Here is a 26,628-nt window from a genome sequence, read left to right as displayed (position 1 = left end):
AATGATAAAGCTATGTGGTCAAACTTTGCTTATGCTGGCAGCTGCCATGGCTTAGAATATATAATGGCTCTATCCCTAATATAAATAGATGCACTGATGTCTTGTTCATTCTAGCTTAAAAACTGGTTGTACAGGTGATCATGGATACCACAAGTAAAAGCTACTAACTGTAATCAGGTTAAATATACATTTTACTACTGCAGTACAGGTGACTGAGACAAGTAGGCTGGCACAACATAGTAAACTGTTAACCTCAGAGTACATCTTGGGCATACCCTTGTGGTCAGTACAAACCAAAAGCAAATAACTTAATTACATGTCAATACCATCATGTCTGGCCTCCCTCCTAGCCCAATGCTAACACTATAAACTTTGAAAGGACATTATTTCCGGACAAATTCAATGATGACCTGACACCTAGTGTAATTGACCGGAAATTGTCCGGTGTCCGGACGTTATTTCGCACACTGTGCATGCATATTACAGTAGAGGTCATGCTAAACTTACTTATAAGCAACAGCTTTAGCAGTTCCAAGTTACACCCCACAGAGAGTTCTTTACATAGTTTACAGCAGTATCCTAGTAACCTTAGTAACAGAGATTTTGCAGTGATCTGACCATGATCATAGATGATAAAAGGGATAGGAAATGCAATAATGTGACGTCACTAAATATGTACATTTCTATTTTAAATCCATGTATTCATATCATTACGTTTGCTGTACTTGTGTAGAAGAAAAACAGATTGTTGTAAAAACAGAATTTTGCAACCAACCACTGTGACACTTCACTACGATGAACTTAAGTAAGAACTACCTGTATGATGGTACCAACCCTCAAGGAAGTTATATGTAAACTAAAATGAGATTGAAAGTGAGAAAAATGGCTCAAAAAGTACTTTAAACCCCATAACTTTCTACACAAATATAGTCTATACTTTTAACTGTGATATGCTTCTTCTTTACCGTTTAACAGAGAGAACAAGAGGGATTATCAGAGCAGAACAGGAACAGTTGCTGAAAGAAATGGCAAATTATCTTTCAGTTTTTCCAAGAGCTGTCGCGATCTCGACAGGAATTGCCCCGATCAAGCCTGTTATCTATATATTCTTATCTATTGCCAGCATATATTTCTTCTCTTATTCTTACACACACTGTCATACACTCTGATTCTCCCCTCCTCCTAACAATACAACTCTGCTTTTATACTAGTTACTGTTTACAAAGAATATTCTAGAATAAGCTGACTAAGTACAAAGTAAAAATTTACGCTATGTCCTGTTCTGCTGAGTCATTGCTGACATGTGCAGGGCATGATTGTTCATGTTGTTGGGCCTGATCATTCACATCAGTTATGCCAGTAGGCAAGTTATTTCGCGTATCCGCGACACTCCCAACGCCAACAAGTTCACCATCTCCATCTGATTCATCATTATAATATAGTTTAATTCTTTCTATTGCTGTCTTGGCTGCCTTTCTTACCGTCCTTTCCTTATCATAATTATCTTCATCATTCTCAAACTGTTTATTAATTTTATCTTGCTCTGGACATTCAATAGGGTAGAGGAGCTTTAGTGCTCTATGTATGGTTCTTCTTGATGGTAATGTCACCATTGCTGAGCGTACAACATTATCTCTACCTTGAATCAACTTGTTTATTCTTCCTATCTTCCACTGTCCCCTGGGTAAATTATCTTTGATCAAAACAACATCTCCAACCTTTGGCACTAGTTTACTGCTATTCTTCTTTGATTTAAACAGTTGGCTTCTTTCTCTTAGGTTAAGTAAATAATCCTTACTCCATATTTTCCAAAACTGATTTAAGTAATTTTGACCCGTCTTCCACATATCTAGTAACTTTTGACTAGTGCTGATATTCTGCGTCACTTCAAATTCTGGGTCAACATCGGGACTGTAATCAGGAATCATATGTCGATTAGTTAATGACAAAAAACTTGCAGGTGTGATAACCGAATATGAGTTAACATCATCATCTAGGTAAACCAAGGGACGAGAATTTATCATTGCTTCTATCTCTGTGAGAACTGTGACTAACTGGCTCTCAGTTAAACACCTGTTTCCAATTGTTTTGCGTAGTGCTCTTTTAGACAAACCAACTAATCTCTCATATAGTCCTCCCATCCAGGGGGCAAGATCAACTATGAACTTCCACTCAATTCCTTGATCAGTACTGAAAACATTTACTTGATCACTGGTCAATACATTGCTCCAAACTTTGTTCAACACTGTGCTTGCTGTTTTGAACTGTTTTGCATTATCAGATAGGATTTGTCTTGGAATACCACGTCTTGCTATGAATCTACGAAAACAAAGTAGAAACTCCTCTGTAGACATATCATTAATCAGCTCCAAGTGTACAGCTCTAACTGTAAAACAAGTAAACAGACATACCCAAACTTTCATGGTAGCTGGAGCTTCACCTTCGGCTGAATAGTGTTTGATGTACAGTGGTCCAAAGTAATCTAAACCAGTATATTCAAATGGTATCGACTTGGTGACTCTTTCTTTTGGCCATGGAGGCATTTGTGGCATTTTGAACGGTCCACATTCTGTTCGTTGACAGATTCTACAATTTTTAAGTATTCTCTTTACTTCTGACCTTCCATGTGGAATCCAGTATTCTTGTCTAACTTCAGCTAATGTTTGTGCCACACCTGAGTGAAGTACCTTGCAATGAATATATTCAATCACTAAGCGAGTGTATGGTTCTTTACTCGGAAGAAGCTTTGGGCATTTTGCACCTTGTGTCAGCTCAGCATTCTGATATCTTCCCTGACATCTCAAAAGGCCTTGTTCGTCAATCATTAAATTTAACTGATCTGTCATATTACTACTTTTGCCATCTCTCATCAGTTTAATTGTGTCTGAATAACACTTCTGTTGTGTAAACTGGTCCCATAGAAGCTTTGCCTTCTTCAATTCTTGCGATGTCAATAAACCTGTTACAGTTTGTCTTTTCTTGAACTTGTCAACGTATCTTAAAATCCAAGCAGTGGTTCGCAGTAGTTTTTGAAGTGATGAAAATCGTTCAATTTTAATGATTGATAAATTAACATTTCCATCAGGACTCTCCCCAGCTATGAGTTTTGTTTCAAAAAGGACTTTGTGTTCTTCTTGATCTCCGACTATTTGAGAAGATGTTTCTGAAAACTTGTAAACTGGCCATTTCTCTTGTGGATTTGATAACCATGTAGGCCCATTCCACCAGATAGAACATTGTAATTCAGAAGGCGATTTTCCTCTGGTGGCTAGATCTGCCGGGTTTTCTTGAGTCGGAACATACTTGAATGACATTCTTTTGTGGGACTTAATTTCTTTCAACCTATTCTCTACAAACACTGGAAGAGGCTTATTACTCTGAAGCCAGTGGAGCACACATTGTGAGTCAGTCCATACAACCTTTGAAGAAATTGGCAAATGCAGTTCTCTGTCAACAAATTCTAGTGCTCTTGTTCCAATAAGGACACCTAATAACTCCAATCGTGGAATTGTTGTCTTCTGTGGAGCCAGACGTGTTTTTGAAAAAATACAGTCGACTTTGCATTCACCAGCTGATGACTGATGCAGGTAAATTACTGCAGCATATGCTTTTGCAGATGCGTCACAAAAGCAAAGTAATCTGTACTCTATCGGTTCACTTTCAGTGATCTTCATTCCAACATGTCTGGGTATATTGTACATTGAAATAGTTGTTAAGATATCCCATAAGTGTTGCCACCTGCTCAGATACTCACTAGGAAGTTCTGTGTCCCAATCAAACTTGCATGTCCACAATTCCTGTATGAACAGCTTGGCTTCTAAGACTGTTGGAGCAAAAAATCCAAGTGGATCAAAAATAGATGCTACTGCTTGCAGTACTTCACGTTTTGTACTAGCTTCCTTTGTTCTGTCACCTGAAGGTCTTGGTAGTAACAAAGTATCACTGTTCAAATTCCAATTTATACCAAGGACCTTAATGTTTGAGCCACTTGCTCTATCTTGTTCAGGGACAAACTTCATTAACTCTTGGGAGTTTGATGCCCATTCTCGTAAATTCATGGAAGCTCTTGCAAATATCTGTTTGCTGTCTGTATACAAATGTTGCACCTTGTTTAGGGTACGTGTTCCTGTAATTATGTTATCCACATAAATATCCCGTCGTATTCGTTCAGCTGTTGGATTACCAATGTGTTTTAGGTGGTAAGTTATTGTAGCTGCTAACAGAAATGGACTAGATACTACTCCAAAAGGTACTCTGCAAAATCGATAAACTTGTAAGTTGTTATTGAGATCATTGACATTTATATTTTTCAACCACAGAAAACGTGTGACATCTCTGTCTTGTGGTTGAAGACCAACATTCAAAAAGGCTTTCTCAATATCACTCACTACACCAATTGGTGACAATCGAAATCTAAGTAATAAACCAGACAAATCAGGTAACATTACAGGACCTCTGTATAAACATTCATTTAAGCTCCTTTGACTTTGTTTAGTTTTAGCAGATGCATCATACACCACACGTACTTTGGTGGTGTTCTTTGAAGGTGTAATAATGGGATGATGAGCAATGTAATGCTTTAATGTACCTTCTTCACAGTGGTCTGTAACTTTCTCTATAATTCCCCTTCGCAACTGTTCTTGAATTATTTCCTCATACTGTTTTAGCAATTTGGGATCTTTCTTTAGTTTTTGCACGATTGATCTGAGTCTTCCATATGCCAACTGATAATTCTCAGGTAAGTCTGGGTTCTCTTCCTTCCAAGGCCAAGCAACCATATATCTTCCATTAATAAACTTGACACTGTTATTAAAATTATCTAAAGCCAAATCATCGTCGCAATGCGATGGTGAATCCATAATTCCTAAAGATTCTAAACTCCAAAATTTTTCTATATCAGGTTTTGCTACATGAGAAGAATCACTAAAGGTAAGCGTATTTGTAGCTAACCTCATTCCGGCAGGCAGTCCTGCAGTAGTACCAACAAACAAATTTGATTCACTCACTGCTTCTGTATTTGTTGTAACTCTCCCACCAAAAATCCAACCAAGTTTTGACTGAAATAAAAACAAACCATTGCCTAGATCCATCTTTCTAGGTTGTAGGAGATCAAAATAATAATCATTTCCAATCAACATGTTAATTGGGAAAACTTCCGTAGTTGTAGGGACTGTATCAGCCAGGTTGCGCATCAGTGATTCATCCTTCAGGAATTTTGCATCCTCTGAAGACAAGGGAACACGAGTTATGTTTCCAGTGATGTTAGGAACTACAGTCACATCCATTGACATGACAGTGCCATCTTTTAAACATAGCTGCAATTTGCTCATTCTGCACTGAATTGATGTTGATTTATTCATACCAAATGTGACAACTGAGATGCTCTCAGGGGGGCCGACTTCTAACTTCATTTCCTTTGCTAGTCTATCAGTGATATACGTTCTCTGGCTTCCTGAATCTAGGATCAACCGAACCGTTGAAGAGGATTCACTTTGCATGTTCTTTACCACGATTGTGGCTGTCTGCATTAAAACATTTATTTTCGTTGACTCTGTATCTGAAAGCTGGGTTTCAGCTTCATCAGCAATACAAGAAAGACCAGATGAAGATTTGCTCTTAGCAAATAGCATAGGACATAGGCTTCTGTGATGTTGATTTCTGTTGCCACAATGTGCACAGGTTTTATTTCTACTACAATTCTTAGACATGTGACCTTTCTTTAAGCAGATATAACATAGCCCTTTTAGCTTTTCTTGTCTTTCTTGTAGTGTAGGGTGATTAGAACACTCATCTGACCAATGGGATTGATCGCAGAATATACATCTTGGTTGAGTAGGCTTTGGAACACTCTTGTGCCTACTATTTCCTGCCATCAGTCCACTTGCAGTCGACTTACTAATAGGGGGGAGTCTTCTGGGGTTCCCATTTTGATTAGGTTTGGGGTTGTACTCCCATTGTGAATTTGTCTGTGAAAATTCTGTACTAGCCATCTCCATTGCTACAATATGCTTCCCAAGTAGCTGACGTAACTTAGTCACTGTCCATTCTTCACCATCTGCTCGCAACATATACAACTGATACAAAACCTTCTGTGGGAGCTTTACATTGATCAAAGCTATGAAATGTCGATGGTTTGTATCTTCTCCAATTGCTTCTAAACTTCTCAGGTTTCTTTCTATAGCATCATAACATTGTCGTAGACTACTCACTTGGTTAGTGGCTGGAGGTAAGTGGGACAGGTTGTGATAGTAAGCATCAATAACTAGTTGCTTATCTCCAAATCTTTTCTTTAAAACATCTACAACAACTGGATAATTTTCATTTGACAACTGATATCCTGCAATAGCTTGTAAAGCATCACCACTGAGCTTAGATTTCAGACATGTAAATTTATCAACATTTGCATACCTTTCTACTCTGTGGACTGAGGCTTCAAACATGTCCCAGAATTCTTTCCACTTCAAGACATCGCCTTCAAAAGGTTGTATATCTAACTGTGGTGGCTTAGCTGCTGCTGACAATGGTGACCAAATGTTACGAAGTTCTCCAGTTTGGCTAGATTGCAATAATGACATTTGTTCTTGTACCTGTGTTAGTCTTCTCTCTAGGTTCTGAGATTGACTAGTTTCAGCTTCTCTTCGTTTTCTTTCAACTTCATCTTTGAGTGTCTTCAACTGTGACACCCTGTTAATAATATTATCTATTAATTCACTATCTTCATCTAAGGTAGCTTGGAACTCTGTAGCAGCTTCAGAATTACTTTCTGCCTCAATAGCATCCATTAATTTTTCATTAGCAGCCTCAAATCTTGACAGTTTTGTTTCCAAATTAAGTATTGCTTTTCCAATCATTAGGAAAAATTTCACAATTTCTTGCTCACTGCTGCTAATCCATTCTTGCTGCAGTAGCTCATTAGCTTCTCTTGCTCTTCTCGGGTTAAAGCATTCTTTGCTCTAGTTCTATTGCTTTTCAGTGTGCTCAGTGCTGGCATCAGGGCTGGTAACTCTGGACTCCTGTAACTTATACAAGAACAACAGGTCTGACAATACAGACAACTCGCCTTATGTAGTACCGTTAACAATATTCCACGGTACCACAGATTCTGCGTTTAGGGTTCAAAAAGAACGAGTCTTTCCAGAGTGATCCCGGGTTTCGGCACCAAATGTCGCGATCTCGACAGGAATTGCCCCGATCAAGCCTGTTATCTATATATTCTTATCTATTGCCAGCATATATTTCTTCTCTTATTCTTACACACACTGTCATACACTCTGATTCTCCCCTCCTCCTAACAATACAACTCTGCTTTTATACTAGTTACTGTTTACAAAGAATATTCTAGAATAAGCTGACTAAGTACAAAGTAAAAATTTACGCTATGTCCTGTTCTGCTGAGTCATTGCTGACATGTGCAGGGCATGATTGTTCATGTTGTTGGGCCTGATCATTCACATCAGTTATGCCAGTAGGCAAGTTATTTCGCGTATCCGCGACAAGAGCTTAAAACACCTAGCAGTGCTACACTAGGTTAAAGGGCTGTGTTGGTGACACGCCTAGCTTACTACAGGTAAAGGAAGTTGAATTGGCTATACAAGAAGCGGTCTAGACAACTCATGAAGCCATTATGAGTGAATGTGCAAAGCTGTGTAAAACTCAAGCTCAATGTGACACCATTTGCTACAAAATTTTCGGTTTAAATTACCTCGCCAAAATCTCTCACAAAGTCCTAAATCCTTACTTGTTGGATTACCATATACATTGCTTATAACACTAATTTTTTGTACTTGAACACAAACTGTCTTGTCCTTTGAGGTCATGAGTAATGCAAATCAAACTGGAAGTTGTTTGCATTTCCTATCCATTTTATGTACTCTATTATCTATGCCATGATAACGTAGAGTTCATGAAACCTCTAAGATATTGGACTACAGGTTTTCAAGAAGCCATTGAGCAAATAGGAAGTTTTCACAGAGTTGCACTTCTTAGATGATTAAAACAAAACTGCCAGTAAACAGCCCACAGATGAACACAATTCAAGTCCTACACAGTCACTTACAGAATAAACCTCTTTATTATTATTTATTATTACTTTGTCAACTTCGCAAGCAAAGACTTTACACAGGGGGACATTTATGCAATTACAGTTGATTAATTTGATTCTTAAATTGTTCAACAGAGGTAATTTCTTTGATGTGATTAGGTAAGTTATTTCAGATATTACAAGCATTAGGTCCGAACGAGTGCTGATAAGTGTCTGTTCTTGCAAATGAAACTAAAATATTATTCACGTGAGATCTTCTTGTGATGGTGGATTCTGCTGTTGTTGTGGCGTTAAATGAAATGATGTCACTGAGTGGGACACATGTCAAGTTATGAATGATCTTAAAAAGGAAGCACAAATGGAAGTTATGTCTACAAGTTTCTAGTTGTTGCCACCCAAATTGATGAATCATACTTGATACACTGCTAGTACGATAAAAATTGTTTGTAACAAACCTTGCAGCTCTTCAATTAATCTTCTCTAACTTCTCTATGTCTCTTCTTTGCCATGGCGACCAAATGATACTTGCATATTCTAATTGTGGTCGGACTAAGGAAAAATGTTTCTTTAAGGTGTTGATTAAGATTTCTTCTTAGGAAGGACAAGGTTAACAATAATATTGTGTATATGTTTGGACCACTTTATAATGAAATCTGAGAGCTCCTGGAGTTGTCCTACGAATGTAAACAAGGGTAGAACTCTACAATTATAACTGCATTGGATTTCTAGAGCACTTGTACTATGCAAAGATCATGTCTGGGCCTAGAAGCAAAGACTACTGTACAGAACAAGGTTAGGTATGAAAATTGTATGGATTCTCATAATGCAGACAAGGGACAGTTAAAAACACCAGTGTAATAGCTACATTTTGTAAACTGGATAGTCAGTAGGTAAGTCAACACTGTATTAGGTTAACCATATTATGAAATTAAGAAACATAAAATTGGTATATAGATCAGATACATGTACAAGACCACATTTCACATATCCAGTGAACTATTACATGAAGTAGCCAAATTTATCTAGGCTATCATAATACTGTTTATTAAACAGTTTGTAATTACTCACTGGGTTACCCATTATGTTGTGTAGCACAAACTACTGATGACTATACTACAAGCCAGCACTGAAACCAGGTTGGGTCAGCCTGTTCATCTGGATGACATTTTGTCCTGATCATCTGGGTCTGACCTACTTTTACAGATTATCTGGTCTGACCTGGATCGGATCACATGGCTACTGTATGTAACCATACATGTAGCCACACCCATTTATCAGTATATGGAAGTCTGTAGATATACACAAAATTCTGTCCGCACACCCACTAATCGATTGCTATTATACAAAACACGGTTGTCTGGTAATACACCAGTTTCTTTATGGAACTACACCCACTTTAGTATTAAAAACGTGTGATACTTTTTATAAGCATATGTGGACTAGTGTTCCACCAATAATCAGATCGGTTATCATAATAACCATACACCGGCTGTTTTTTTTGTATATCGGTATCAGATTGGCACCAAGATGAAAAAAGCAGCAGATACAGATATATGAATTTATTCAGAAATACATGTTCGTGTGCACTAAATGATGTCTACAAATGTAATGAGTTGCATTTTCCTGTATTATAATGTTGTTATTACTGCTTCAGTGCACTGTCAGCTGTTGTTGTAGCAATACTGCCACTATAAACAAGCTAAAGTGGTCCTTTACTAGTAAAAAATTACTACAAACTAGACATGTTGTACTATATCGTATCAGCTACGTATATCGGTTTGATAATATTATCCAATATCGGTTATCAGCAAAATCTCATATCGGTGCAATACTAATGTGTACCCACCCTAATTTATTAGTACAGTATGTTGAAATTTGTAGGTTGCACAAAGTCACACCCACTTACAGGAAACACATCTTCATGTCTACACACTTACGTACAACCACACCAAATGATGATATAAACCTTAGCTTTATACACCTACCCTTGTGCTCGACCTATAACACTGGTCAAGTGTCCAAAACGTATGTAGCTATTGGCTTACACCTCAGTTTTAATTAATCCATGTCTGACACAAATTGCCTACAGGTCAGAAGGTCATCCGAGTCAGCAGTACTAACCTGGTTTCAATGCTGCTTCAAGTAGTGCATGTAAACAATGTGTTTGATTACAGGATTTTGCAATCAAATTCGTCGCCTTTGCAATTGACTTCGTCCTGTTTGCAGTAGAGTTTGTCACCTTTACAGTAGAATTTGTCCCGTTTGCAATTGAATTTGTTAGTTTTGCAATTGATTTTGTCCCTTTTGTAATTGATTTAGTCACTTTTGCATTAGAATTTGTCACATTTGCACAAGAATTCATCATAATTACATTGATTGTAAGAAACCAGCCACTCATCACAAGGTGAATTATTTTCACCATGGAGAATACCACTTGAGACACCATAAGGTAACTGGAGCTAGTTTTACACGAAGCCATTAGAGTTAATTAGCTTGTTCGAGAGTGACCACACCCATCGCTAATGGCAAAGCACAGTTGCGAATGTTGTTGAAGAAGCCATAGCTGAAGGATCATTACCTTATAAAGAGTTGTTTACAACAGTTGTACTTCAGCAAGATCATGGAGCAGCTGCTACATCTTGTTTTCATGTTTACTGCAGCTGCCAATCTTGTTACAGACGAATTCTTGTGAAAACGAGACAAATTCTAATGTAAAAGTGACTAAATCAATTGCAAAAGGGACGAAATCAAATGCAAAACCGACGAATCCAATTGCAAACGTGACGAATTCTACTGCAAAGGCGACGAACTCTACTGCGAACGGGACGAAGTCAATACGAATTCAATTGCAAACACCTGTAATAATGTATACCATTATACAACAAAGGGTGATAATATAGTATTATAATACACTGTAACTTACTCCCTGTGTATCCATCAGATGTGATGGTAGTATACATGAAAAGTGAAACACATCAAATAATAACAACATTTAATACCTGTACCATACATATCATACATATGTACACTTGTCTACAAGACAATAAAGTGATAAAGCTGATAATGTACAGTCAATGTACACAATAACATATTATACAGTCAAGTGCTTTTCATAGTACAACATTTCAATTACCACATTATGAGGCTGAAACATTGCAGGATGGTGCACTTGGCTAAGTAGATTATAAATATTCAATACACGGGAATTCAAAAAAATGCATGTTTGTGTCGGGTTTTTGCAGATCCAATCATATATAACATCATGTTGCTATTGTTGTGCTTAACTTTTATGTTCCTTTATATCCACATGTTTTACTAAAGTTTTCCAATACATAGTTGTATGTACATTCGTATGCATAACACTTCTTATTGTTTTACTGTGATTTAATATCAGCACTACTCCAGCCTTTTTTAGCACTTTTTATCGATGTGCTATGGTCCCTGGTGTAGTTGAAAATTCCAATCTTTTTGTGTACTTGTTTGGTAACCTTTTTGTTCAATAAAATTATTATGACTGGTGAAAACATGCATTCTGCATCAAAAGAAAGAAATGGCGTAGAACTCCCAAGCTATCAATTATTGCCTAAAAAGTAAAATACCTTTATGTTTCGCTGTCTGCTATATTACACAGCATTGTGAATCAAGAATTGTTTAAAAAGCACCACTGAAATCTAAGTAGCCACTATGAAAACTATGGACGGTTTCAGCTGCAAAGGGAAGCCATCATGTGCTACTGCCAAATCAACACCTTTTGTTGTCAGCAAAGATGAAAGGGATACAAAAGAGTACACTGGTAAGTCCATGAGAAAATGCATTGTATGCACTGCGGGATTCCAAAACACACATGTCCCACTGAAGCAATATATAACAGTGAAAAAATCAAACCCATAGCCTGAGCCGTTATAGAGTTATGCTTGTCTGAAGGCATCAGTCAGTTAGCCAATTACTCAGTAGAAAATTCTGCAAATGTATTTAAATTCCATAGCAAATTGTTGAAAGCGGTTTGGATCAATCTGAAGGCTTGTTTGGGCCTAACCAATACTGCCTCATCATTGTCAGGGAGAAGCAAGGTTGGTTTTAGGGTGATGTTTCTTCATGGGTCACAGCCAAACCTTTGTGGTCCCTACTATACAGTACTATTGTACTGTACATATGATAAGGTTACTATTATTATGGAGAATATCAATATATCCTTGTTTAAAGACAAAAGATTCATATACTCTAATAGAACAGTCAAGGACTTATTCCTTCCTCCATATCACAGATGCCATGTTTGTCACTGCAGTGGTTAACAAAATACAATTCACTGGACTTCTTTATTAACAGTTTTTCAAGCATGATTACTGCCACCATCCCATTGATTTTGAGAAAAAGAGGTATTACTGAGGAATGGTCTACCCTTCATCATTTATTCCAGCGAAATGTTACTAACTGTTAACTATTGTATATTATGTATTTGTACACAACTGTCATATATGTGTGCATAGTATTTGACACCATAAAAGAGCTGACATGAATGTTTTATTAGAGTAGATTAACAGATTTTAAAGGAATCTTCTGCACACACCAAGTTCAGTGCTGCCACAATAGCAGAAAACACTACCATACATCACCAAGGTTGATATGAACATAAAACATGATACAGAACTAACTATAGCATAAGTTAACATTCCTCAGGTAAACATACTTAACCACCATTAAATGCCCGACTACACATTACAAACATAGATATAACTGAATGGCTATAAAGTGGAACCTCGATTATCCAAGCTAATTCGGGGATACGGTGTTCATATAATCGAACTGTACGTAAAATTGAACTTCCATACATTTATATACAGAGCTTTGCTCAACTACTCTAATAAACCAAACGCTTTTTGATAAAATACCCTAATTGAGTAGTCGATTTGGTGGCCGGATAATCAAAACATTGTTTGGATAATCAAGGTTCCATTGTATCATAATCAAATCGCCAACTTATTATCAAACAGTATGGTAGTACTGTTCAATAGTGTTTCTACCTAAAATGACACCTGCCTGTACCTAAAAACCATCATTGAAATATTATATGGGATGAAATCATCTTTACAGAATAGTCTTGCTCCATTAAACATTAAATACAGCATTAAAAACAAGACAACAATAATACAGGCGGTCGGATATAAAATTCTTTTTACAAAAAAAGTCAAAACCCATATTGTTGGTCTGCCTGCCCCACCGTTTGCCCCACTGCTTGCCTCACAGATCAGTACAAGGCTAGAGGCCAAATGAAGCAATGTACAGCCACCATTTTACGCCACTACAACAAACTCACTGCCTTTTGTGGTTCCGATGAATGCTCATTACAGCATTAAAACGGTACTACTGTAATGATGTATGTACAATGCAAACTTTGTAACACTTCCATAAAATTACAACCTAAATTAACCCAAAAAAGGGAGTTCAGCATAGAATATCAAACTGGACAAAACATGTTACACCTTGCTATCTTAAAAGGCTTAAAGCAGACTCTGGACAAGCAAAGCTCACATTGAAGCCCATTCAGTTAGATTCTTCAAATGAATGTAGTTCTTCACAATCACGTCCATTAGACAGTGTATTAGTGAAGAAGGTAGTGTTATGCTTAAATGATAAAATTTCAAAACGGCCTTCACGAAGTGAGTGTACTCAAAGACAGCTTCTTAAAGCAGCCAGCAACCCATGCCAATCACGCATAACGGATTACTTTCAAATACTAAATGATATTGAACAATTGTTAAAAGCCAACTTGAAGTTGTCTGATTTGCTACAACAGTATAGGAAAGAGCAGTCAGAGACAATCATTAGTCATGATGCATCATTTACACCTATTCTAAGACAGCTTATTTTGAATGCAGAAAGGAATTTAGATCAAGCTCCAAACCATCGGAGGCAATCAGAAATTCTAAAAAAAATCTCAACAGCTCTATTAATTTATGCTGGGCCACTGACATATGATTTAATCCAGAAAAACTTACCTGAGGCATTACCATCACTTCGAACTGTTCAGATAATTATTTGTTCTGATTACAAAACATTTCCTGAAGGTTATTTCAAGTTCAATGAGTTTGCTTTTCACATCAAGGAGTTTAAGGCATCTACAGCTCTATCTGTTGGAGAAGATGCCACTCACGTAATATCTCAAGTAGATTATGACTCTGAAACTGATAAATGTGTTTGTTCTTCCATTGAATGATAACGGTCTTCCTCTTGTAGATTCTTTTTTGGCTGTTTCTTTTAATGCTATGGAAGACATGTTCAGGTCTGCTGATAAAGCTAGTATGCCTATGATTATATGGCACAGTCGCTGTGCCTGACAGCTCCACCATTTTGCTTAGCCTGCATTGGCAGTGATAATAAGTTCACTGCTCAACATGTGATGTTGCGGTGGAAGCACATATATGAGGAATACACCAAAAGAGGTTTGCTTGTATTAAATTTTGGTGGTGATGGTGACTCAAGTATAATGGATGCTATGAAACAATTTGTGTCTTTGATGAGTGCATCCAAAGAGCCACTTTTACAAAGCATTCCTTCATCTTCTTTGGTCCCAAGAATATCAGCTACTTGGAAGGAATGGTTTTGTGTGCACCCAAGATTAACAGTATCTTATGTACAGGATGTTGTACATGTTGGCGTAAAGTTGAAATCTAGGCTATTGAAACCTTCAATTCTTCTACCAGTTGGCCAAAATTTCTTTGCTAGTGGAAACCACCTTCAAATGGTTCGAATGGCATATGGTAAAGATCAACACAATCTCAGGGAGTGTGATATTAATCATAAAGACAAACAAAATTTTGATTCTGTTTTGCATATTATGGGTTCAGTCCACTTGTTAAGCACCATTCCTGAGGCTAAGGGTACCTTTGTTTATGTAAAAATAATGGCATCCACAGTTGATAGCTACCTTGATATGAGCCTCAGTCCCCTGGAAAGGGTAGAAAAGGTATGGTATGCTAATTTTTTTGTCAGATATTGGAGGGAGTGGATACTGCTAAATGAGAAACATACTTTGAAGCAGAATCTTCTCACCAACAATATATATCTGTGCATTGAAATCAATGCTCATGCTTTGTTAACATTCCTAATGAATGCTCGTGACAACGTGAATAAGAATGACATTGTTTTCTTTCCTTGGTTACTAGGATCACTTTCCTGTGAGAAGACGTTTAGGAGTGCCCGCAGCATGAGCACTGTATTTTCTTCTGTACTAAATTTCAGTATTTTAGGGTTACTTTGCCGATTGCACCACCTTAACATCCAAGCAATGCTACAAGTGGACGCAGAGAAATCCGGAATTAGATTTCATCGTGCAGAGAAGCACATTGAGAGATCTGGCACAACATCATATGTTGTTCCATAAGTTACAAATATTACCAATCAAGAAATTAGCAAAGCAGTTGAGAATGCATCGGGCCGAGCAAAGGAAACTTTGGTAAATCTTGAAATGGATCAATTACTGAAGAAACATTCAAAGTGGGACAATGTGAAGTGGAGTAATGTAGGTGATTGTGATGCTGAGTCAGATGCGGACGACGATAGTGATGATGATAATGACCAAGAAGAAGATACTGAATCTGTGTCTAAAGAAGATGCGGTGGTATCAGAGATAGTACAGGAGGTATGTGAAGATGATCCTGTGGAGGTTGAAAAGGATCTACAATCAATCAGCCATCAAAGTATTGCTGGTGCAAAGACTTCTGAAAAGCTTGGAAAGTTTAAGAAATCTCTTGCTCCAGTAAAGCTGAATTTAGCAATGCCTTGTTATGCCTTTACTAGTACTGACAGGAAACATGTAGAAATTTTTTTTCTACATTTGTGGAAGTTTCACTGAATGACAGAACATTTTCAATCCAAATGACAACAGCAATATGGCTATTGCAAGAAAGTGAACGAGTCTCGTCTTATCGCTTATTTCGTGACAAAGACAAACAACCCTTTGCAAGTACATCGCATCCTCTGATGCCAATTTCTTGTGCAAACCCTGTATTAGCATCTATACTGACAGTTGGAGATTCATGTATTTATAAATACACCCCTGACTGGGAATTGGGATGCATACTTCAGTTTGCCAAGTACAACACTGACACTAAGAAGTACAGCAAACCTTATAAAGAGCTGAGTGTTAAAGTTTGCACAAAACATGTCAGAGTGTTGTGTACATGGTACAAGCATGTGAAGGATAACACTGACATGTTTCAGCTCACACAAAACAGAGAAGTGGAATACAAGTAGGCCTGAGCCTAATATACTCAAACTTTTACCTATTATTCTTTCCAGAATTTCCCAAAAATTTCTCCTATTATATTCTTTTTTTATTCTTTTATCTAGCCTATTGTTCCATAATAATGCTCACTTCGTTTCTGTAGCTATAGTCACTTAGTTCTCAAGATGCTGATATAAGCAGTAGTTTTACCAGAATTAATTAATAAATGGCTAGCCATAAATGAAGCATTCCACTTTACACATAATGGTTATTACAACAGACGTAAAATAGCTATCAGGAGTATAACAAAAGAGTTTTCAAGTATCAGTGTATTAAAGCTGCAGCTATAACTACATGCTAAGTTTAGTGGATAATGATATCAATATGTTTGTTGAAAGACTTAAAGAAGATACACTGGTATAAGATGTACAAGTTTCAGAATTGCAGATAATCATGCAGTTAAATCCCTGATGCTGTCTGCAGGTTGTTAACATGAAACGATCTGACTGCTCTATTAGAGTATTTGAACGTTCTATTAGGGTATATCGATCTTTTAGAGGTTTTTCAGCTCCTTTCAGCCAGCACTCGTATAATACTGCCAGCTATCTATCATTCTTAGTAGTTTAGTACTTTCTTCTAGGCATGCTCCTTAAGGTGGCACTAAAGCAATAACGCGCATTCTTGACAACAATCTGCTGTGTCTCAATGTGGTCTCAATTTAAGACATATTGAAAGTCAGTACTTAATTTTGCATACAAATAAACTATGCATACAGGAATCTATCATTCGTAGAGAGTATAAAGTGTAGAACTGCTCTCAAACCAAGAAATTGGTGGTACTTAGTGGACCACAGAAGATGCCTTATCTCTCAATAACCTCAAGTTTAAGCTCCAATATTACTTCACATGATGAAAGCATACTATTACAACAATCATTCTACGTATCAATAAGTGGAAGCGATTTACGGGTTGAAATATATGGCATTTACAAGCAGATGAGAGCCTTGTTCCTCCGTTCGCACCAAGCGAAGATGCCATACAATGGATATATGATTTATTCAGACACTATCGCTTACCGTTCATATGAGGTTTCATATCATAGCTGTTCAACTTATGTCTACAGAGAAAAGATAATGTTTGTAACAGGCTGTAAGGTGAGTCGAAACAAATAATAATTATTAGTGGCGTTTGTTTTCACATTGTCAAGGTTGTCAATTTGTTGTAAAGGTGAATTACATTCCACCTGAACTGTGTAACAGCAGCTGTTTATTGTTTTTGCTAACAACTCACCTGTTATTCATGGCTGTTTTTACTCTTGGTAAGTTTATTATGGTTTTGTGTCGATATGTAATTGCTATGGCTTCTTGTGCCGTCATTGCTTTATCACCACCTTAATTCCACTGATTATTCCTGTGGACGTCCGATAATTCTAAAATTATGCCTGCAACCATCCTATTATTCCGGAATTATTCTCATGAAATTGCTTACCTATTATTCTCATAATTATGCCGGCATATTAGGCGCAGGCCTAAATACAAGTCACTTGAAAATTATATTTGCACTCTCCGAGAAGATTGCATTATCATTAAAAATTACAGTAGCAATAATGATTTATTGCCAGCAAGGCAGTTATTATTGGCAGCTAAGAAGTTTTCCATCAAAGAGCAATGGATGGAATCTGTACAAGTGATGGTAGAAGATTACAAAAAATCCAACAGTCATCAGAATACCAGAGAAAGATCAAAAAACAGTGCTACCATAGCCAGTCCAGTATTAATGCCTGATGAAAGTGAAGTCGATTTAGCTACAGCAAAAGACCACTGGATAAAATGTGGTGGAATTTCCCTAAACAAAGAGATCTACAAAGGCTTACCAGTGGGAAGGAATTGTCTGATTTACATATTAATGCATTTCAAAACCTTCTTAAGATGCAATTCAGCTCCACTGGTGGATTGCAGAGCACTCTTTTGCAGCAGAATAAGTCACCTCTTTCAAATAAGAAAGAAAACAACTTGCAAGCTATTAACATATCAGTTAGTTCTACTGTTAAACACTGGGCTGTACTAGAAATTAAGAACAAAAGTATTTTTTTGTATGACTCTGCATACACGTCAGTTGCTGGTGATGGCAAGCAAGTTATTGCTCACCTGATTAACACTAATGAAGACCAACTTACTGTGCATGTGATGAATATCAGCAAACAGTCCAGGACTACAGACTGTGGACTTTATGCAGTAGCCATTATGTCCAGCTTGGCACTAGGCAAAGATCCATGCAGTATAGTATTTAAAAAAGAAGACTTGCAAGCACATTTACAGATCATCATTGAGAAAGAGCAAATAACAGAATTTCCATCTACCCAAAGGCGTTAGGTAAAATCAAGGATACTACAGACAGAAGTTTTTGATGTGCACTACATTTGCAGAATGCCAGATGATGGATTGAAGATGGTGTGTTGTGATACTTACAACAAATGGTTTCATTCCGCTTGTGTTGAATATTCTGATAATAGAAAGAGCTGGCATTGTACTGTGTGTAGTGATGCAAAACAGTAACTGACACTTAACTATATGCAGTAAAGATATTCAGATATTTTTATTCTTTTGTCATTATTACAGCATAATACGACTACCACATAACAATAAATTATCAGTTTATTTAATTATCAACCAATGTTTGTGACTAAAACATAATCTTTTCAAACATTTGAGCTTCATCAGAATTTTGAGACCATTGTGGTAAATAATTTTTAAGCTATATAATTGTGTCAAGTTTACACTATTTGTAAAAGGGTACCTTTTCACAAATCCTGTCACATCTTGAATGATAAAGTCAAAACGTTACTGTGCAATTTGATATTATGAGTTTGATAGTGCTACTAGCTAGCTACCTTGCATGCTGTAAAGCGAGCTACACTTAAGAGTAGATATAGCTAAGTAGCAGCCTATGCTATAATTACAGTACAAGCTGAAGCTGATATAGCTAGCTACGTACATAAACAAAACCGCTATATACGTAGCTAGCTAGCTGTTTGAATTTTAAACTGGAATCTTGGTATGGAATCTGGAATCTTTGCCTGAAATCTGGAATCTTTATGAAAAATTGGCGGGATTCGGAATCTTACATGCGATTTTGGGTTGGTGTTGGGCCCCCCAAACTGGCCACAAAGTTACAACTGGCCACGAAGCGACAAAAGTTGCAAACAGGTGCAATAGCACAGCTGAAGTGTGTTGATGGTCTAATGGCAACAGTGTTGACAAGCAGACAAATGCCAATATGCTTGCTGTAAACTCAGCAACACCAGTAGTTTCACTGATGGCTAGCTAGTTGTCAATGTGGAACATTGTTGGGGTAGCTGTAATATGCATCAAGCAGCTGGCTCATTCAGTTTGACGGCTAGCTTGATCAAGTGCTGGTATGGCTTATGAAGGTAAAAACCCAAATCTCACTTAACCATACAACCACTAATTAAATCAGTGACATAGAAAACTCTTTGAAGTGTTGCTGAATTTACCATAACAGTCTCATGTGACAACAGGTCTCTAAATGAAACTTAAGAGCCCTCACCTCAGGTCTCTAAGTGGTATTAATAACCTCATTAACTGTGTCAACATCAAAGAGAATTATTCATGTTGCTTTCTAAGTGTATGTTAGTCACTTTAGCATAATAGCATGTTATTCTTAGTTAAGGATATTTCTGAGATACAGACAGTAGTATGTACCAGACCGCCCGGTTAAGAGAGGTTCCACTGCGTTTACTGTAGATGCTATGAAACTATTTGAGAAACTTTACGGACTGCAGTATCCTTGTAGTATCGGGTATTGGGTAACAGCTACATATGCTGTGCTTATATAATGATGGCAATGGGCCATGTCCACTTAAATGATCAGATACACCTTTAATAATCAGTGTTGTCATTCAATGATCTAGTTCCATAGAATACATGTATTGTACCACAATTTACTGTGTAGTAGTGTAGCAAGATCAAGATATTCAAATACAGTAGTCATAACCACACATGCTTTTTATATGTACGTAGCTACGTATGATCTAACAAAAAAAGTTAAACTAGTAAATAATTTAAAATGAAGTATGGTTCTACGTAGGTATAGAACAAGTGATGATGAAGGAGTATCTTTACTTGGTATTTTAATAGTGTACACTTTGACATTAAAAAGATGGCCAATTTAGGGATTTTCCCACTTTGCTACACAGCCAAGTAGGGATTTTCCCTCATAGCTACCATCATTTCATATTTCACTACTTTCTATAGTAGGAACCCTACACAAATAATTCCATAAAATTGTAAAATGTGACTGGATCTGCAAGAATCTCATATATTAGCACAAGCCTAATTTTACAGTAGAATGCAATAAATGCAATGGGTGGAGTATTTATAAATCAAAAAGTGAAGGAAGGTGGTAATGGCAAATACTTTGGTACCATCATGATCCCCAAAGCAAGAGGAGTTCGGAAATCTTAGCTTCATGTCAGTGCTCCCAAGGATATGGAAGATATGAGTATAAGTCTCTGCCTCACATTGGATGATCAGTTTCTCATATTTTCATCTTCGCCCTGGTTGTATGAAGCCAGCAATGGATCCACCTGTTCATGGAGAATCTGATGGTGTGAGTCAAGTTTCATCTCAGTAGAGGACTGCATTTGTAAGTTATGAACATTTATTTAAGTGCCTGTGGTTTATTTTCCGTATTGTCACTGTACTAATCAATTTTCCTGTTCAGTTAAGGCTTCTAGAACTGAAACTTTAGTTGACCATTCCTTTGGCTATCTAGATAAAGAAAATGTAATAAAATGGAATTCAACCAATGCACTAACATATTTGGGTTTTGCAGATCCGGTCACAAATAGTACTATGTTTCAAATTAATTTCCCAACACGTTTAGCAATGTGGCTGACCAAATTTCAAATTAAGTTTTTTTTCCAATAGTTAATAGTCTTTTTCAACATTTGGTAAATCAGATGAAACATGTCAAAAAGTCTAAATATATTTCCAATACAAAGTCCTTCACAGACCACGTCCACAAAATTTTTAGAATTCCGTAAAATGTATTACTCCTGTTGGGCAAACCAAAAAATAATTATTGCACTTTGTTAAATTACGTTCACACTGGAGCCCAAACAAACTTAGGTGAATTCGAAGGTTCGTTCGAACGAACAAACATTCGAATGCGGGTTGAACAGCTCGAACTATCGTTACTAATTAGATAGTGATATAGTTTAGCTATCCATTTTGCTTTGTTCCATGTGGGGGAGGCCAGACAAATGGTATTAGGCATTTAATTAAGTTATGTGTTGATGGTTTAGTGGTGGTCACAGGCTATGAGGTTTTAAGGTTTCTATGCGGTGCCAGTCACTCGTCTCAACTGCATAGCAGTAGTAAAATGTATTTAAAACCTAGTAATCACAAACATTTTTACTTGTGGTATTCAATTTCAAGTTTTCTCAGTAAAACTGTTGAGTCAGTACAACTGCAGATGCATTTAACATTTAATATGCTGTGATTTATACTTTGTAAACAGGAATCAGCTCCGTTTAAAAGTTCGAAAGATCTGTGGACTTTATTTAATGAATGTTCGAACCCTGACAATCCAAGTTTGTTTGGGCCCTAGTTCACACCTTACGGTAAACTGTCTTATATCGGTCAGAAACTAAAAGTAAATTATATAACAAACCATTTTTTCAGCCATGCAGTAGTCTGACTAGCCTTCCAATAGCCGCCTTTTGGCAATGAAGTGCGGGTTTCAGTTGAAGCGCCCAATACACAATGTATTGTGGGATTCATTCAGAGGGGAAAAGGGTCTTCTGTAGCATAACTGAAACCCATTTTACATAAATATCAGGCAGATATACATTCTACCTTCGTGCCTCACTATATTGCCTCTACAAAAGGGCTCAAATAAGTGGCCTAATACACTACCAAAACTACATTTAGAAACAAATGTGGTTTACAAATGGTGATTTACCCTTCTTAGACATTACCAAGTAAAAACCTGCCTAGGTTAGTTGTGTACAAATTTGTGGTTTGCAGTATAGAAACCATACATGACTGTTATTAATTACATTACACAACTAGTACTCTACAAAAATAAATGTAATTGTATTGATACAATATTAGCTTGTAATATAACATTGTTTAGTTACTGCCTGTAGAACACCAGTCACCCCAACAAGTATGGTGTACCACATATAGACCTATCATCTGATGAAATGGACACACTACAAAAGGGCTTAGCTATTGACCAACAATCAGTTGCTAATTGAGAGGGTGATACGCAAAACTTTTTCCCACCAACACTTCAACATTGTCATCACAGATTGTCTTTATTATTCATGACTAAACTATCTGGAATTGGGAAGGTAATACACAAACAGGGCTGGAGAGGATGACAAAACATGCAGGCATGACAAGATCAGAGACAAAGTGGACAATAAGCTTGTATCCCAGTGAAATAGTCTCTAAAATGGAAAACAGAAAATGTGTTTGTTCAGAGCCACGCAACAAAATGCTCAACTAAGGGAGGATGTAGAGACAGTAGCCAACAAACATTAAAAGCTAACAACATGGAACTATAGGGGAGACAAACAACTAGTAGCATCTCAGACCATACAAGCCCAAACACCACAAGTCATGGAGTGGGTATACACACTCGAATTTCAAAGGCAACAGAAATTAGCCACCAACATGTAAGATTTATGACAGATCCTTTTTTCAAGCCAGTGAGGGTTGATATGGTTGATAAAGAATTGATTTCAATTGATCTCAAAGGCTGCTTTACGATATCAAAGTATGGTCCCCCTGAAAATATTATGGAAACACTTTATGTGAAACAGCAATTTGATGTTTCTTACAAAGCATATCATGAATTATCCATGATTTACTCATCTCCCGTGCTGGTGTACTATTAACAAAGAAGCCAAAAAACAACTTTTTATGTGATGTTTATACTACACCAGGACCATTCTAGGGTTATACCAGTCACTTCAAGTGTAAAAATTGAAAACTTAATAATACAAAACTAGCCAAACATAAAGAATGAGTTGTGTATATGAATCAGAAATAACTGATGATGATACCTAGTTGAACTGTTACAGACCAGTAATACTTTAGAGGGCACAAACACTGTCACGAACTGAACTGATTATTATACTTTAATCTAATGATGTACTCTTACATCATGTAACACTACGTATTATATCTATTACGTCATTACTTAGTATTGTATAAATATGTTGATTTGTTATTAAAATTCACTTGAGAGAAAGTTCAGTTAAGAAATAGTCGATTTCATTGCTACTTGGCTTCTCTTCTCTGCGACACAGTTTATTGGCACAGTGAGCAGGATATATCACGTTTTGGGCTACTGAGCAAAGATGTCTGGGCCAATTCGTAAGCTACTTGGACCCGCAAAAGCTCGATTACAAGGATATTTGGAGGATGCGGAGATGTTTATTGTCTTGCCTATTAATGAAGAAGATGTGGAAGACGAGGGGGCGCCTATAGAGGAGTATGTAGAATGTATTAATAATAATGTTACTATTCCTGAAAGATGCGACTGCAAGTAGGGCATACTACTGAGCAAATTGAAAGCAGAGTAAAAGGTCACGGAGGAAAAGGAGCATGCACGAGTAGCAGAAGGTACAGAAGGGTACAATGACACAATAATGAATGCTGGTAAGATTATAGCTTGTTTTAAAGGAAAATTAAAACACGAAAAGCGAAAATTCAAGCTGAGCCAGCAAAGGGTAATGCTTAACTCACCTGTCCTAAACCCTTCTCCGTTTGACCAGTCTAATGCCCACTCTAATCTCTCCAGTCAAAGTGTTTTAGATGGCAGCCTAAGTCAACGCAATAGTGTTAAGGTCAATTTACCTAAAATACAGCTTCCTTGTTTTGATGGGAACATTCAGCAATGGACTGAATTTTGGGAAATGTTTACTACATCTGTGGATCAACAAAATTTGTCCAAGGTGTCAAAGTTTACTCATCTTAAGGGTGTTTTAAGAGGTGCTGCAGCAGCAGCCATTTCTGGTATAGTGATTACAAATGATAATTATGATTTAGCAGTCATCCTGTTAAAGGAAAGGTTTGGAAGAGTGGATGTTACCATTGAATCCTTGTATATTAAGCTGCAAGGTCTTCCAAGGTCGGTTAATAAATTTACATAAATCCATAAAACACAAGAACAAATAGAAAAGATATTGAGGCAATTAGAACTACAAGGGGAGGTTGTTAACAATCAAATAATACTAATCCAACTAGTTTTGTCAAAATTTCCACTTGAAGTGGTTATCAAGCTGGAAGAATCTAAGCCACCCACTGAAAGGTGGAATATGGAGAATCTGAGAAAGGCAATTTTAAAGCACATAAGAGTACAAGAAAATGTTTTTCGTTATACTTATAACACCAAGGGTCAGCTCCAAGTACAAGGTGACAACAATAAAGGTTGGGGTATAGGGCAAAGGTCTGTTTATTGTCCCACTAACAAGGAGACAGGTTACCAATCTCAGACCACTCCAGCAGAAGTGTTTGCTAGTTTCAGTGGCAAAGGGAATAGTCAGAGGGTAATGTAACCTTGTATATTTTGTGATGGTGACCATTATAATGATCAGTGTGATAGGTATGCCACAGTTGTGGCTAGGAAAAGGAAATTAAATGAAAAGAAGCGTTGTTTTATCTGCCTGAAACCTGGTCATGTTTTGAAGAGCGGAGTTGATAATTCTACCCAAGGGAATATTACCTACCTCACCATCCTGTGTTGACCCCTTCGAAGGCTACAACAAAGGTCCTTATAGTTTATGATGGTTCAGCAAAAATGCAGACTGCTTCAAGTAGTTTGAATGGCTGTCTACACCATGGTCCTAAAGAGAGCCTTAAGGAAAGGGATGGGCTGACAAGTGTTGTACTGGGATAAGTTGATGACACTGCTCTCAGAGGTGTAGGCTATTGTTAACACTAGTCTGTTAACCTATATTTATGAAGAGTTTGAGTCAAGATTTGTTCTCACCCCATCACATTTCTTAGAGGGTAATTACAACAATGCAATTCCCTTTGACACTGAGGATAATTTTGAAGATATTGATTATGTTCCCAATTTGGATTTGACACAAAATTTATTGCAGTACTAGAAAAAGAACCAAAATAACTTCAATTGTTCTGGAATGGATGGTCCAAAGGCTATTTACTCAGTTTAAGAGAAAGCTTACCACTATATAGTACATATGGGTCCACAATTACAAGTACATAGACAGCCAGAAGTTGGTGAAATTGTAATTTTAAGAGATAATGGATTACCACGCGGGGAGTGGAAGTTAGCTAAGGTAGTGGAACTGATAAAAGGCAAGGACTCTTGGATTCGTTCAGTGAAGATACAATTGTTTAATAAAACAATCTTGGAAGAGCAGTAAACTATTTACATCTTCTAGAAATCAAGTCAGTGATTGGTAATGAGGATGAACCAGCTAAATGCAGTACCGCAAGTACCTCAACACATGAAGGAATCAAGAAATTAGTCCACAACTAAGTTTTCCACCATTTTAGATAGTTTTTAAACCATGGTTGACTGTATTAGGTGAGCTCCAAAAGGGAAGGAAGGCAGGGGCCCAAAAGGAGGGACAGAGGCTGTTCAACAAAATTTAAAAGGAAAGTGTAGGGATTAATTAGGCCAAGTTGCAAGCCATTCAGGTATCAAAACTGGCTAAAATGAAAGGAAACTCACAGAAGAGGTACTTATTCAACACCACGGAGCTGTACAGCCACATACAGCCATCCTCAGGCTGACCAGAGCTTCACTAAGGCCCCACATCGCATGTACAGATCACCACTGGGCTTAGGAAAAGCAGCCAGCAAAACCAGACCTCTCAAGTCTAGCTGATTTTAATTGTGAAATTAGGTAGTCTATTCATGTAGCTTTGTGGTCTGGGTGAAAAATTCAATCTGCTGATTTGGGCGACAAGACCGGTTTTCCCAGACTGGGTCACAAACATGCTAACATATGGGGTTCATGCAGATTCAGTCACCTAATCCTTTATTGTGTAATAAATGACATGTCATGGTAAAAAGATTGACATACTCTAATAGAACTGTCAAGGACTAACATGATTGTTTTATTAGAGTACGTTAACAATTTTTTAAGGATCATACATTAAATTCAGTGCTATCGCAATATCAAAAACACTATATCATATATCACCAAAGTTTGATATGTACTAGTAATAGCATGGGTAGCAGTGAAATTTGGGATAAGTACCATGAGTGTTGTATTGGAAATTTACCATTTCCAATACAACAAGAGTGGTAATTTCACTGCTATACCCATGCTATTCCCAGTTAATACCATCTAAT

At 37.1% G+C, this 26,628-nt stretch overlaps 2 protein-coding genes across 2 annotated transcripts; one reads left to right on the top strand and one right to left on the bottom strand.

Moving 5' to 3' along the window:
- Positions 1–1,265: 1,265 nt before the first annotated feature.
- LOC136247862 (uncharacterized) lies at positions 1,266–6,851 on the bottom strand. The gene has a single exon (XM_066039683.1). It carries the CDS (start codon positions 6,849–6,851, stop codon positions 1,266–1,268), a length of 5,586 nt encoding a protein of 1,861 aa, XP_065895755.1.
- Positions 6,852–24,032: 17,181 nt separating this feature from the next.
- LOC136247861 (uncharacterized) lies at positions 24,033–25,046 on the top strand. Its single transcript, XM_066039682.1, has 3 exons — positions 24,033–24,420; positions 24,478–24,848; positions 24,897–25,046. Exons 1-3 carry the CDS (start codon positions 24,033–24,035, stop codon positions 25,044–25,046), a joined length of 909 nt encoding a protein of 302 aa, XP_065895754.1.
- The last annotated feature ends 1,582 nt before the right edge of the window (positions 25,047–26,628 follow it).

This window comes from Dysidea avara, chromosome 2 (genome assembly GCF_963678975.1).
Source record: "Dysidea avara chromosome 2, odDysAvar1.4, whole genome shotgun sequence".
Taxonomy (NCBI): domain Eukaryota; kingdom Metazoa; phylum Porifera; class Demospongiae; order Dictyoceratida; family Dysideidae; genus Dysidea; species Dysidea avara.
This window is presented reverse-complemented; position numbering and strand designations above follow the sequence as displayed.